The following is a 15,682-nucleotide window of genomic DNA, read 5'->3' on the forward strand; positions in this document are numbered from 1 at the left end:
GGACTTTTCTTCATGGACTGGCTTCAAAACAATCCTTAGATCTTAGTCTCCTGAGTAGTTAGGATTACAAGTGGGAGATGCTAGCATTAGCATCTAGAATTAGCTAGAATTAGCTACTTTTTAAGCTTAAGGATGAGATGGTGCTGGTAAAGGGGATAAAGATGATGGTGGTAGAAGGACATGTTCCAGGCAGAGGATATGAGAGTTCAGAAACAGGGAGAATTCTCATTTTTGTAAATTCTTTATGTCTGGAGACAGTGGGGTCATGTGGTCAGGCTAGAGAGGGAGATTCAAGAGGTATCCCAGGAAGTTAGGTGGCCATGAGCTCTTCCAAGGTAGTAGCAAAGAATGTATGTTTTATCCAGAAGTCAGTGTGGTTTTAGTTTTAGAACAAATGTCTATTTGGGTTGCAGTTTGATAAATGGATCTGAAGAGGATCAGACTGATGAAAGTGGTAAAGTGTGGGCCAGGGCATGACCAGACTGCTTCTGGGGGTAGAGTGAACGGATGGTGAAGTAGGTTCTGAAAATAATAGAGGGTCAGTTTCCACAGAAACTTAAAAAGGAGGAAAAATGTATATATAATAACTGTAGCAGAGCTTGGGAGGCAAAACAGGTTTTATATATGGTCAAAAGAGCTATTCCTTCCTTTTAAGTCATGCAGTGCTTGCACTGAATTCTTCCATTCCAAGACCACGACCTCCAGAAGGTCCTTGAACAGCGTAGAAATGAACCTTTGAGTAAATTAAAACCTTATCCCCAGAGCTTTCTAAACTGATCACTGTCGTCACTGTCTCCACCATTTTGTTGGCTTAAAATAGGAGGAGATTTGCTGGGTACTAGTGGCTCATGCCTGTAATCCTAGGCTGAGATCTGAGGATCACAGTTCAAAGCCAGCCTGGGCAGGAAAATCTGTTAGACTCTTATCTCCAATAAAAAGCACTAGGAAACCAGAAGTGGGGCTGTGGCTCAAGTGGTAGAGCACTTGCCTTGAGCTGAAGAGCACAGAGACAGAGCCCAAGCCTAGAGTTCAAGCCCTACAACCAACAACAACAACAAAAAAGGAGGAGATCAAAAAGCATGTGTAGGTACCAAACAGTCATGGGCATCCTACACCCCACTTTAGAGTTCACAGAGCACCACATTGTGTCATTTGACTTGCACTCCAAAAGTGCAAGTGAAAGTAAGGCAGATAGTGATATTGCTTTACAGTGCAGACAAAGTAACTGAAATTTAGGTTCCAGTGACTTGCCTACATCCACACTCCTGGTAGTGGTACGTAGGCCACAGGTGGTACGTAGAAGACACAAGTCTTCTAATTTCAGATCTTGTGGTCTGGTAGTAGTTGTCTTTCCCTAAAGGCTGTATATGTCATCTGTATTTTCATTGTAGTATGGTAGTGTGAATGCTTAACATATCATCCTGTAGCAGGTTAACTTTAGTTACTTTTTTTGAACTTCATGTATTAATATGTGTTCCCCCCAAATAAGGCAAGATAGATGGAGGCAGTTTGTTTGATCTGCCTTGATGGTTAAAATACCTTTGAATTATCTGTTTGTTTGATTTGTCTTAATCGTTAAATAGTTAAAATGTTTGACTTATCTATAGTAACATCCAACTTGAAAATATTTCTTTTAATTCTTTTGACAGAAGCATTTGCACATTCTTTTAAGCAAACACTTTTTACAAGTGTTTCTATTTACTGGCTAAATGAAAAATGATGTATTAGGGAAGCATTAGTAAAATGCCTGTGCAATGAGAATAATGTAAATATTTACACAAGCATTTGTTGGACCTAAATGAAGTTCCAGTTATTGTACCCTTGCAAGCATTCCAAGTAATGTGTCCAAGGTCACACACAAAAAAATTGAGGTCAGCTATTTAATTCAAGAAAAACGCTTTACTTAATTTGTTCAGGTACTTCTCAACTCCTATTCCCTTAGTGGTGCAGTGACAGAGAACAATTAGAGAGAGAGAGAGAGATGTGTGTGTGTGTGTGTGTGTGTGTGTGTGTGTGTGAGAAGTATCAGCTATTTTCATGTGTGTAAGTACAAGATTTATCAACTCCGTGGATCATGGGATTAAGGAACAGAAAAGTTTAAAAATAAAGTTGCTGTTGTCTGACAAATTTGGAGCATGGTGTGTAGAAAGTGTTAGCATATTATCTATCTCAGGATAATCAATTTGCTTTGAATTGACATATGTAATTGCATGTGCCTTTATGTCTCCCCTCATTGGCCATATTATATTAGACAAGTTACCTTATCTCTTCACATCTCAACTTTTTTGGTCTGTAAAGTGATACTGATAACTCTTTCATAGATTTGTTGTTGGTGGGGGAATTTAACAACATGATATAGGTAAAGAGTTTATATAATGTCTGCCCTTTAGCAACTACTAAATAAATATTACCTATTCTTTATTCTTGGTTCAGCTTAGGAGTTATAAGATCAATCTTAATTTTGTTTTTTAATTTTGTTTTTAACTATATTAAGTACTTCATTCTATCTTTCACTTGGATCCATTGATATCGAAGGAGGGCTCTGAGTTTAGTACAGAGGTAGTTAGTGGTCCCTCATCAAGGATAGCTGTTTGAGTACTAACTATCATAAACCTACCATGCGAATGTCAGAGCAAATCAATCAAAGAACTGAAAATCAAACAGAACCCTAGATTTCAATTCTAAATGAGCACACATAGCAGAATTCATTTGTAAAAATTTATTTCACTTTAATGTTAGTGGTTTATAACAAAGGAAATTTAAGCCCAGATTTGGAGGACGAAAATATATGGCCTGCTGTTCTTAACTTTCAGAGGTTTTAAACTTTTTGCTATTATGTAAGATGCCAGATATTTTTTTTTTTTTTCTGGCCTTCATGTGGTACACAGTTAAATTACGAAGACTGGTTCTTATCTGCCTTATCTTCCATTTATCTTTGAGGTCAAAGACAATGTTTTGTCTGTTTTTGTTTGCCTTTCTGGCTTCTGGACTAAATTGGTCAGAGGCTGATAAGTAACCAAAGTCATTGCCACAGATCCAGTCAGAAAGGGAAAGGAGTTATGACTGCCGCCTATTGCAAGTGATAGGTCTGAAGTGATTCTGATAAAAGCATGGGTTTGCAAGTTCTTTAAGCCAGAGGTGAGTCACCACCATGCGTAGCCCTGATCATTGGTCTAGTACTCATTGGATTTAATGAAGTCTGACCCTTACTTTCTGATTCAAGTATAACAGAGAAAGAAGAAAAAAAAAATTACTTCTGATTACGTCACTCTGGGTGCCCATTGGAACCAGTTTTGTGGTTGTTGCTCCTGTATAAGCTGATGGTTGTTTTGAAGATTTGAAATTCTAAGTATTCTCTCTTCTGCCATCAGTTGCAAGGACATTGGGAGTAACAATGACTAGGAAGTGTGTTATTCATTTCTTATGACACGCTGGTCACCCAGTAAAGGCTCATAGAATCAGTCCTTGAGCAACTAGTGAAAGCCTTTGCAGCCCTGCCTTGGAACCAGCCCACCCTTGTTGGAATTTTCCAGCTGTAGTAGGTTGAGAGCTGCAGTCCAAAATCAGTATGCTTTCCACATCAATATGATTGTTTCTGTTCATATATTTCTTTTTTTTTATTGTAAAGATACTGTACAGAGAGCTTACTATTAAATGAGTAAGGTAATTAGTGCATTTCCTATCAAGCATTGTTACCGTCTTCATACATTTCTTTTCTTTGTGCATATATATCATTGTCATTTAATTGTGTTCTGTTACTTAGCACCCTTGTCTCTTGATTAATAATAAGTCCTTATTTGTGGTCTCATATCACCTTTTGTATACTTATGTTAAAGCATTTCTGTTTGCATTTGTTTTGTGTTTTAATACATGTTTTATGTCTGTTTCCCATCAGCTATTTAATACTTTAAAGAAGGACCTAAGTTTTGTAACCCTGCCATTTAAAGTAGTAGTTTGAGTATTGCAAATACTTTGTCAATATTTGTTGAGTACAAATCATTGTGTAGTTAGGAATCGGTTGGCTTTAATAGAAATAATATTGTGCTGATTTTGCAAAGAACTTTTGCATGCATTATCTACATTTGTGCTTCTGCACACTTTTGGGCAGATAGGAACACAGACTCACAGGATTTCTGTTTTATAGAGAAGGAAAGCGCAGAGGTTCTTAGTTAGCCTGACTTTCTGAATATCATTCAGTTTAGAAGCAGTGCCGGGCATGAGCCCTTTCCGGATTTGTGTTCTTCCTGTGGCTACATCTTTGTCTTAACAGCACAAACTCCACACTCAGTCTGAGTAGCTCATGGCTTGGATTCAACCTACTTACTTTTTGTGTATTGTTTTCCTAACATCAGGGCGCCTGTGAGATTTAAGGTGATTTAAAAGGTAATTGAACTTGGGTGGCCCATTGGACTCAGTAATTAGACAGGGATTTCAGGAACTTCTTTTACTTCCCCCTGGGACCTTCACCTGACAATGGATGAGTCATTTTGGTATCTCTTTCATCATCTTCAAAATAGTCCTATTACTTTACTCACATCTTTCTTTTGAGATTACTACAAATATTTATTAAAAAGCCCACCAAACACTTCGTAAAACATACTGTAAACCATGCATGTGAAAAATTAATATTATCAGTAAAGCCAAATGATTTTCTCATTGGTGAACTCAATTTGAGAAGTTATATGAGAAAAGTAAAGGAAACAACACCTTGCATTTGTTTGGGAAACATAGCTCTCATTTTTTTCTGGTTAAAGGAGAAGAATCAGACTTTTATATGAATTGATCTGAAGCTACTTCCCTTGCTCCTTTGGGGTACCTTGCCTATCTGCATCTCAGTGGTGGTCCTGTTGGTATGTTCTTGTTGCCGTCTTTCGCTAGTCAGCCCATGCCAATTAACTTGTCTGTGGCTAAGCTACATATATCTAGCCACTCATTTCCTGTTGGCAGTTAAAGACTGACTTCTAGATGGAAGTTTTCACCTTCACCAGTCTAAGGATGAAGACAGTGCTTACTGTTTTTTGTATTTTGTGTGTGTGGGGGGGGGTGTGGGTGTGTGGGTGTGTGGGTGGGGGGGGGTGTATACACACACTGGTCTTGGGGCTTGAACTCAGTGCCTGGCTGATGTCCCTGACCTTTTTTTTTACTCAAGGCTAACACTCTACAACTTGAGCCACAGTTCCATTTTTGGATTTTTGGTGGTTAATTGGAGATAAGAGTCTCACAGACTTCCCTACCTGGGCTGGCTTTGAACTGTTATCCTCAGATCTCAGCCTCCTAAGTAGCTAGGATTACAGGCTTGAGCCACCAGTGCCCCATCTTTTTTTTAAAAAATGTTTTTAGTTATCATTCTCTGTCATGGAGGCAAAGAGAGATGGAAAATTATCAAATCTGTGTTTTTAGAGACTTGTAATAATTGAAATTTGTGTTCTTTGACCTTGTTTCTAAGAGCAGGACATTATTGGAACTCTGGTGGTTTTATAAAAATTGGCTTCCCATCTAGAAGCAGTGACTTGGCTATCTAGTGTTGGACATAGGTGGTAGGTAATAACATTGTGGCCTTCTGTATCCATCTGAGATTTGAAGTGCCATACTTATATTTAGCTTCATTTCTGGGAAAACATCTTAGAGCATCAAATGTCTCAAAGATTTTTCAGGTGGAAAATAATAAATACAGAACTGTGCTGAAAAATGCTTTAGATTGAGGTGTTTCAAAGGGAATAGTTCATTACTCAGTTTAGAAAGAGTTGTAAATCTAAGAGCTTGAGACCAGCCAAGTTGCAGAGGTCACAAAATAATTTCTAAGTTCTGTGTAAATGCTTTTGTTTTTACAAAAGGTCTGACTGAGAGATATGCTACTTGACATTTACTGTGTTTAAAAAGGTAAGCTTTCTTTATTAAGAAAAAGTTTAAAAAGTTGAATCAACATGTTTTAGAACACAGGTCACATTTTACTGAACTAAAGTTTTTAATTCAAGAGGGGACATCCATCAAGCTTCATTGTATGTGTGTATTTACTTTGTTGAATGATAACTCTTGTACAAATAAAGATAAAATAAAAAGAATTAAAATGTACTACTAGACAACTAGAGTGATTTATGTACATGCAAATGTCAGTGCTTTGAAAATATGGTCTTTATTCAGTTCCTTATTTCATAGGTAGTTAGTGAGTACTATTGTGTTTTAACCACAGTTTTAGGCCCAGTGAGAGTTATGAAAATAGGCTAGGGCAAAATGACTACTCTAAAGTAGCTGAAAGGCCAGTGTAGGTATGTGATCTCAGTCGAGTTCCTTGATATTGTTAAGCCTCAGTTTCCTCATTTGTCAAATGAGAATAGCATCCACGTAACACATCTAAAGCCCCTTGAGCTCTTGCCACTGCTTCACTGGGTGCACTTTCATGATCTTGCACTTGAGGCATATCTGTACTCCATGTATTTTACTCTGCCATCCTGACAAAGCATCATAAAAATCATAGCTTCATTAAAATCATAGAGGGTTTATGTCCAGTTTCTTTGCTGATTAAATTTTTTTTAATTTTAAAGCAGACAGATTTAAGTTTATTTGAAAGTGAAATATACAGAGAAAGAAGCTAGAAAATGGAGTCCTTGTAAAAGGAGGAGATGGGATGCTATCTGAGGGTCCCTTGCCTCCTCCCTCTTAGGGTGTGCTCCTGGTCTGGTTCCCCAGCCTTAGAGTGTGAGCATGTAAGTTTATTTATGATTGCATCCCTATGGAGCCTGGGGAACACACACTTGGTCCCTGGCCATGAAGGGACTGGAGTCCTCAGGTCAGATGAGTACTTGCTACATCACCGCCCCCTCCCTCCTCCTGCCCCTCTCCCTCTCCAGTTAGAGCTGGTCCCTGCCTCCATCTTTATCTCCAACTATCTTGATGGGAGGCCTAACTTCCCTTGCTCATGATCCACTTGCCCTTCCTGTGGATTCAGTGATGTAACTCAGAAAATTCTCAGCCAGCCACAGCCTTAACCAGAGTAAAGAAATGTGGGAACCATGAATACTGACAATCCTTGGTTCCCATTTTTGAAAATGGATTGAAAGAGGCAGTTATCTTAGTTGTCTTTGGCATTACATTTTTCTTTCCAGTCTGGCTGTTTCTAAAAGTATGTGGTCTTAGATTCTTTCAGCATTCATTAAATTCTGACAACAGGTAAGTCAGCACTTTTGTCGTCCTGCTTAGCACAGGCATCTATCTCTGTTGGCCAGCCTCGTATGATTACTCATATCTGCTTCCACTTCTGTGTGGGACCTGCTGTAGTCAGCCTGTTAATTAGCTTTGCCTACAGAAACAGATGGTTTCCATGTCAGTAAATAGCAATATACCATTCTCACACCTTGATACAGGCATGGGATTCTTTGGGCTAGTGCTGTTATCACCAAATAGACAAAAGGACCTCAATTTCTCTACCTATATTAAGGAGACATACCTCCTCTTACAGAAAGGACATCTATGGAAATATAAGATACAGTATCTGTAGGTCACTAAGTGTGGTAGACAAGTAGTGTATTCTAAGTACTTAGTTGCTGACTTTGCCTTTGTTGGGTGGCCAGTCTTTCCAGGGAGGTTGAGTGGGTGAGGTCCAGTGGAGTGCTCCATAATTACATAGCAATTTACATTTTTAAAGGCATGTTGGTACAGCTACCTAGAATGATCCACATGCAAAGCAATTTGGTATTAGCAGCTTTATTGGCTACAGGTAGCTGTGTAAGGCATCCAGAGGTTAAATGATTTGCCAGAGGCCACCCAACAAGTGTGTGGTTGAGCCAGATTTAGAACACGGATCTAATTAGCTACTGATTTCCAACTTTGTGCTGAGCTACACCGCATTGCACCCACACACTGAAGTTTGCTTTGTCAGAGGAAAGAACACTTCGTATTTTGACCTGTGAGCATTTGTTATTATTTCTTATTATAGTATATTATTAGTTAATTAAAAGCTAAATGAGGAAGTGGTGCTGTAGCTCAAGTGGTAGAGCGCTCGGCTTGAGCTGAAGAGCTGAGGGACAGCACTCAGGCCCAGAGTTCAAGCCCCACGACTGACAAAAAAAAAAAAAAAAGCTAAATGAGGCCAGCTGATAAGAGATACTCAGTTACTGAGACTGAACTATTTGAGGCATTAGGGACCAGGGAAAAGATGAAATTTCAGAAGGGCTAAGGTTGGAAGATGGAGCCCAGAAGTATGAAAACAGATTTTTTTATAGGAGGGTAAGTAAGGCACAGTGACTGTTGTCAGGTAGCTCAGAGCTTAGAGTGTGATCTCAAGATGGGCTGATTGTTTCCATCCAGTGGAGCAAACCCAGGGTGCTCTAAGCAAATACTGCCTGAGCAAGTAGGAAAGGTTCCATGGCTCGGACAAGCTTGGAGGAGTAGAAAAGTGCTACAGTAGTGGAGAAGTGGGAAGGTCATGAAGGACGATGAATGTCACACAAAGGAAGAATAAAACCTTTATTCAACATGAATCTGTTTATTGCCTCTGTGTGTACATGTGTGTACACGTGCATGCACACGTGTGTGTACATGCACACTATTGGATATTTTAGTAGCATAATATGCACAAATTCCTGGACTGATAGAGCTTATATTGTAGCAGGAAGAGAGAAACATTACAGATTTGGAAAGTAAGAAAATTAAGTGGTATGTTTGAAGGTAGTAAATGCTTAAGAGAAAGGTACCTCAAGCTATGTGATCCTGTTTAACATGTAAGTTGTGTTATAGTATTCACTGGGATATAATGATGAGAATGGCACTTCTCTCAAGTGATATTTCTTCCCAAAACATAGCTTGCATGAGGGCCATCTATGAAATACCTGACCTGTGTTCCTCAGAACTGTCCAGATCATCCAAATGAAGTTTGAGAAACTATCACAGACATGAAAAGGCTAGACAGACATGACAGACAGACAGACATGGTATCCTGTATAGGATTTTGGAGCAAAAGGAAAGGTATTAGGAAATTGTGAGAAAATCTCAGTAAAGTATGTCATTTAATTAATAATATATCAGTATTGGTTCATTTATTATTGCCAATGTGCCATGCTCATGTAGAATGTTACAGAAAGGTAAACGGGTGTGGGGTTTATTCTTCAGATCTAAAACTGTTCTAAAATGAAAAGTTTATGTGAAAAAAGAAGCAGAGTAAGAGATCAAGAGTTCAAGGCAAAGATGTGTGCTATTATTTTAATAATGTGACCACACTAAGCCTTACTAGAAGGTGACATGAACAGTCATTATTTTAAGAGAGAGTTGGAGTCTAGTGAACAGATCAGAGATTTTGCTAGGGCATTCTTTTCACAAATGCTCTCAAAGACTTCTCTGTGTGAGCAAAAGCTGTTGCCCTTATTTCCCCTGCTCCATGGAAGTTCTAATACAAAGGGGGAATGGCGTGTATCCTTGACAATAGGACTTCTGCATAGATGTTACATCTCCCTGTGTGTGGCAGCTATGGAAGAGCTGTAAATCATGAGCAGATGTGTGTACTGTACGATACGATGAATGTGTGTCAGTATTGTCCTGTCTATTTTCTTTCAGGAAATCAAGGATTGGCATGGCATTGCTGTGACAAGCTCTACCTGGGGATCTCACTGAAGAATAAGCTAGCTCAGAGGAACACTGATCTCCCCTTACCTCTGTTCGCCAGCAAATATTTTCAGTGACCAGGAAAACACCCATCACTCTTGGCCTGATCTAAACAGCTGAGTGAAGGTTCCTTCCAGGCATTTCCTTCCAGGCATTTCCATAGCTCTATGGTGGAAGCACCCATTTTTGTTGGGTGAAAGTTCATGAAGCCCTTTTCTGGACCAGCTTAGGTGGCTTCCTCCTCTTTGAACCTGCGACATGGAAGCTCTGGAAGTCGATGATATCAGCCCAGCCTTGGAGGTTACTGAGGATTTTTTTAGTACTTTCGATAGTAAGCTAGAAAAGGCTGTGCAGCAGGCAGAGATCTGTGGAATTCAGGAAGTCCCTGAACTGGTGGGACATGAGGTATTCAATAACCTAACAGATAATGGTGCTGTGAGAAATGCTGCCTCCCTGGGCAAGGGAAGCATGATTTGGGACCACTGCAAAAGCAGGCTCTTAGAAACCAAAGCGCAGAATGTCTTCCCTGCCAAAGAACAGTTTATGGTCCAGAGAGGAACAGCCCCAGATAATCTTTCCTGGATGGAACAAAAAGAAGCATCAACTTTTAATTTTTTCAATATCTGTCAGCGCCGGAGGGACAGACCTCGTTCTGTGAATGACTTATTGGATGAGACCTCAACTTTCAAGCCAGGACATGCTAGATCCAGGTCAGATGTTACCCATGTGGACTGGCGCCTTGTCCTCAGCTCCATGCCTCTGCAGCAGCAGCAGCAGCAGCAGCAGCAGCAGCAGCAGCAGCAGCAGCAGCAGCACTCATCTCTTCAGGGCTCTCATTTCACCAGGCCATCTTTTCGGTTGCCCTCCCCAAATAAGGTAGAAGATGCCCAAGGAAATACAGGTATGTTTTTGTTTGTTATTTCTATCAGATAATTATTGATTTCTCTTTTGTCTGACACCTACCTCAGGAGAATGTTACTTTCCCGTATCCCCATCTGGATAGAATGGCATGATATTTGTAAATAATGTATTTTCCAGTATTTTATAATATTTTACTTTGATAATTTACCTTGCCCCAACTCACCCATTTTATTATCTTCTTAAAAGATGTTTAAAGAAAAGACAATTGGTTAATTCTCTCTCTCTAATCATGTATATTAGAATGTTCTTGTATTTACAGTAGTATTTTCCTCTGAACGTTGTGTGATACTGCTTATTCATATCAGTAGATGTTTACTGGATCATAGTAAAGGTTGGCTGAGGGATTTAAAAACACACTCAGTCCCCCATAACTTCTCATCTACTGTGGGGATCAGACACTAATGAAGATTCAGGAAATTAACTCAGTAATTGAAACTGGTTAATTGAAATGCTTGTGATGGATTTTGTTTTACTATGTATACAAGTGAGTTGTGGTAGGCCGGGCTGGTCAGGAAGAGCTTGCAAGAGCTGTCCTTGAAAGATACTAAAATTTAGAAAAGGTCAGGGAAGAAGACAGAATTATGGTATAACAGGTGAGGAGAAGGGGCTGAGAGTGTAACTCAAAGATAGAGATCTTGCCTGTTATGTGCAGGGTCCTGGGTTCAATCCTTAACACTACAAAAAAAAAATGGAAGGGCAGTGAGGAGATGGATGTGCAGAGGAAAATAAGCATGTTTTTGTGCGTGAAAGAATCTCATGGCAAATAGTGTTTGTAAAAGACTGGAGATGATGGTTAATGACCTCAGGTATAGGACCTGAATGTCATCTTACCTTGCATTTTTATATATATTTATGCACATGGATGTGTAAAACTCATGAAGTCACATATGGATTTCTCTTTTGTGACACATGACAAACCATCTTTCATTTGCTTAGCATTTTCCTTCAATATAACAACATTTTATATAGGCTATCAATTTTTTTTATTATTGATGATTCTTTATTACCCTGCTCAATTCTAAATTTAAATGGCTTCTCCACAATTAACTAGTATTTTTCAAATTTTTATACTTTAATGCTGTTTTTAGAATTACTTCCATTTCTCTATATTGCTTGGGCATCTGTTGATATATTTAACTTTTTTTTTTTTTTTTTTTTTTTTTGTCAGTCGTGGGGCTTGAACTCAAGGCCTGAGTGCTGTCCCTGAGCTTTTTCACTCAAGGCTGGAGCTCTACCATTTTGAGCCACAGCTCCACTTCCAGTTTTCTGGTGACTAATTGGAGGTAAGAGTCTCTTGGCCTTTTCTGCCTGGGCTGGCTTTCCTCAGATCTCAGCCTCCTGAGTAGCTAGGATTACAGCGAGCCAGTAATGCCTGGTTTATATTTAAGATTTTAATAAATTAGTTTGTAAGCATGGCTGAGGCAAGGATATGGTTTATTAAGGAAATGCAGTGTTTTTACCAGTGAGGTGCCATAGTTTATACACAGTGCAAATTCATCCATTCAGAATTCTTTTTCTTACCAGACAAATCAAATTGGCATTTCTTGACTTATCCTCTAGATGCTCACCAGTCTTCCAAGTATGGGCCTTGAACATCTAGTCAAAGAATGTGATTGTAGGAGCAAAAGGAAGAGAATATGCTAAAGCAAGGAGGTGGTCACTGAGTAGATATTATAGGATAGACAAAGTGCTGTGAATCCTGTACCTGGATTAGTGATATCTTTGATTTTGAGCGATTGGACTGATTAGTAAATAACTTTAGTAGGTTTTTTGCTTTCTTAGAATTCACATAGAATTTTGTCACTAACCCACCATAACCATTCTAATTCCTTAACACAACCCAAGTGAAGAGGACGTCATACTTCCAACTTTACTTTTTCACCTTGTTCAGATTGAACTAAGCCTTCCTTAGGTATTCTAAGTCCTGAACTTCTCTCTTGAGTATTTGACAAACTGTGATGATTAATCTTTAACCCTCAATTTTTAAACAGTTTGAATATTAATTTGCATTGAAATATCAGCAGTAAGTGGCACTTTTGAAAGTTAACCTGTAACAATGGCATTTGTAAGTTGGTCATCTATGAGGTATACATTCTAACAGGAATTGGTAAAAGTAAGATTAATTTTCTAACGTCTTTTCTTTCTGGAAAGCTCTGGTGAGCAGGCAAGGTAAGTCATGCTTTTATTACCTGGTGAAAGGCAGGGGCTAACAATTGCCATTTGTTATTGGGTGGAGAGTGGAGAAGCATTCTAGATTTTTGACTGATCATGTACTCTGATGACTAATATTATAAACATTTGAAAAGAGGCATGTCAATGTCCAGGTGTGTGTTAGTCCAATCATATTTCCAAGTAGTTTGCTTTAAAACCTTCAAAATAGCCAAGCTTGGTGTCTCACTCCTCACTCAGCAGGCTAAGATCTGAGGAGTGCAGTTAAATGCTGGGCAAGAAAGTCCATGAGACTCTTACCTCTAATTAACCACCAAAAGTCAGAAGTAGTGTTGTGGCTCAAATGGTAGAGTACTGATCTTGAATAAAAATGTTCAAGGACAGCACCCAGGCCAGGTCCTCAAGCCCCAGTTAAACACTCCCTTCCCCCCCACCAACACACACACACATCTATAAAATTAGTCATCTACACTGATGAAAGTCTCATTGTTTCTCCTGAGAAATATACCAGAAGCAGGGGGAGGCAGTGTAGTATCTGGACCCGCAGTGGGAATGAGGATCTGGCAGATTAGCAGCCAGGCCAGAGCTGAAGATTCACATATTGAACTCTTTAGTGAATGTCTCTATTGGAGTATTCCTCTGATATCTCAAATTCAGTGCCCCCATATGATCTCTAATTTTCTCATCTTTCCTGCCCACAGTTCTAAGGGTTAACAGGAGTTAACTTGTCTTTAGCAAGGCAACTTTATTTCCTCAGAAGAAGTAAAATTTAGTTAAAAGTTTCTTTTGAGGAGGTCAACTTGGATTTGTGTCTAGCCCTGTTATTCTTTTATTTGTTGGCTTTATTTCTGTATAATCATATATTGTCCAGTTGATACTCACTTTTTGTCCTAGCTCCTTTTCAGAACTCTCTGTTAATGAAGATTTACTGCAAGTGGCTCCTCTCTTTGCCTGACACTTCCTCTTCTATCCTGTACCATCTCTTCCCATAGCAACAAGTTCTCCCACAGCAGCAAGTCCAAAGGTCTTCATTAGGCAGTATCTTTGCATCTATTGCTTCAACTGGCTTGGAATAACCAACTCTTTTTGTTGGTTTTTTTTTTTTTGGCATAAAATGTGGGATAATAATAGTACTCACCTCAAGTTCTCAAGTTCTTATGAGCATTATATATGCTGTTGGGTGGGAGCTAATTAGTGTAGTCAAATTGATAATGAAAGATCATAACCAAAACATAGGTATGATTGAAATTATTTAACTCTGAAAGATTCTGTGTTCTTTGTAACTCTACTTCTGGATGGACTGCAGTGGCAATTTTTAAGTAAAAATTTTTAAAGGAAATATTTTATATCAGCAGGAGAGTTGTGAAATTCAACAAACTGCCAGAATCTCACTTTTCCCTCCCTGACTATGTTCACATTGTCATCTGCTTAACAAGGGCAGTGGTCAGCTGGGCTTTTATTTCCCTGAGTTTTACTCTGGTGACCTGATACTGTTCTTATGCATGCATTTTCTTGTTCTAATTACTTTAGGAGAAGGTCTCAGGCTGTGATTTTCTTTAAGGCTAAAAAAAATGGCAGTATAGTTTCATTATCCTGGGTTTTATGTTACTCTGTTTTGGTTCCATCCCTCTCTCCTCCCCCCTCCTCCCAATCTTTCACAACCACAACCAAATCAAAGACTTACGCTACAAGGACTGCTTTTTCAATTATGGTGTTTCTCAAAAGCCCTGGAGCCAGCAGAGCTGGGGATATTCCTATGGGCTTAGAATAAGTGAGGTCACCAGGACATCGTCTCTTCCTGAATTGATGATTCACCTTTCAGCAAGATCAGTAAGTACAAAGATATTGCTAGAATAGGTCATAGCAAGTTGATTTTATATGTTCATATAGTTTCCAAAATTGTTTGCATTATTAAATGTGGACCTATGGCAGCCATTTGGAAAGCGAATGTGCTTCATTGGCTGCCCACATTCTGATTCCCCCTAAGGAAATTGAAAATCAAGTGTCTGATTTTTTTTGTGTATGTATGTGTGTGTAGTTGTTCTCTTAATGTATTTTATTTTGTTTTTGGCTAGTAAAACTATGGTTGTAAATTTTGAAAACTGCTGGATTTATCTTCTGAAAACACAAAACTTTTTGTATTGCTTTGTTCTTATAAATGAACCATGGTTCCCCATCACTTATAATTCTACTGTAAAGTTTATAAAGCCTTCAGGTAGCTTTCTAGCCTTAGTGCCCAGACTTTCTTCCATCCCCATCTTTTTGCCAATTTTGATTTTGCCATGTGTTCTATAGGGTCTGAGCTTTGCTCATGCTTCGATCCCCTTTCAGTTTCCATAAATGCACTTCAATCTTTACAAAAATCAGATCAAATGTAAAGTCTCTCTGAAACTTTGCTAGTTTTTTTTCTCAATATCTATTTTTCTTTTACTTTGTTTCCCAAACACATTTTTTTTTTTTTTTTGAGTGCCAGTCCTGGGGATTGAACTCAGGGCCTGGTTACTGTCCCTGAGCCTTTTTTCTTTTTTCTCAATTTAACATTCTATCACTTGAGCTACAGCTCTACTTCTAGTTTTTTGGTGGCTAATTAAAGATAAGAATATCAGAAACTTTCCTGCCTGAGCTGGCTTTGAACTGTGATCCTCAGATCTCAGTCTCTTGAGTAGCTAGGATTACAAGTGTGAGCCACTGTTGCCAGGTCCTAAACCCATTTTATTCTGTTGTCATTATAATTCATATCCAACTCACACTGTAGACTGGAAGCCCTTTGAAGTTGTAAACCATATTGTAGAAGCTGTACTGTACCATGTGTGAGCATATAGAAGGTTGAATTCTGAATTTTGTGCTTAGAAAATCAGGACAGAATAGGTTTTTTTTTTTTTTTAAATGGAAACTATTTCTGTATCCTTTGTATTTACCTATAGCTTGTGTCAAGTTGAATGAAATTTTGTTATTAGTACTTTTAAATAAGAGCTATTATTTGATGAAACTTTCACTT

The 15,682-nt window shown here is 38.7% G+C and overlaps 1 protein-coding gene across 3 annotated transcripts in view; it reads left to right on the forward strand.

Moving 5' to 3' along the window:
- Plekhm3 (pleckstrin homology domain containing M3) overlaps positions 1-15,682 on the forward strand; it is a 176,707-nt gene that overhangs the window by 16,378 nt on the left and 144,647 nt on the right. For all 3 annotated transcript variants that reach the window (XM_070018417.1, XM_070018412.1, XM_070018423.1), the window contains exon 2: positions 9,547-10,495. In XM_070018417.1, the coding sequence (XP_069874518.1) occupies positions 9,853-10,495 (643 nt within the window). In that variant the 5' untranslated portion in view covers positions 9,547-9,852. The remainder of the gene's footprint in view (positions 1-9,546; positions 10,496-15,682) is intronic.

Source organism: Dipodomys merriami, unplaced genomic scaffold (assembly GCF_024711535.1).
Source record: "Dipodomys merriami isolate MVZ:Mamm:240054 unplaced genomic scaffold, mDipMer1.0.p SCAF_1, whole genome shotgun sequence".
In the NCBI taxonomy this organism is placed as follows: Eukaryota; Metazoa; Chordata; class Mammalia; order Rodentia; family Heteromyidae; genus Dipodomys; species Dipodomys merriami.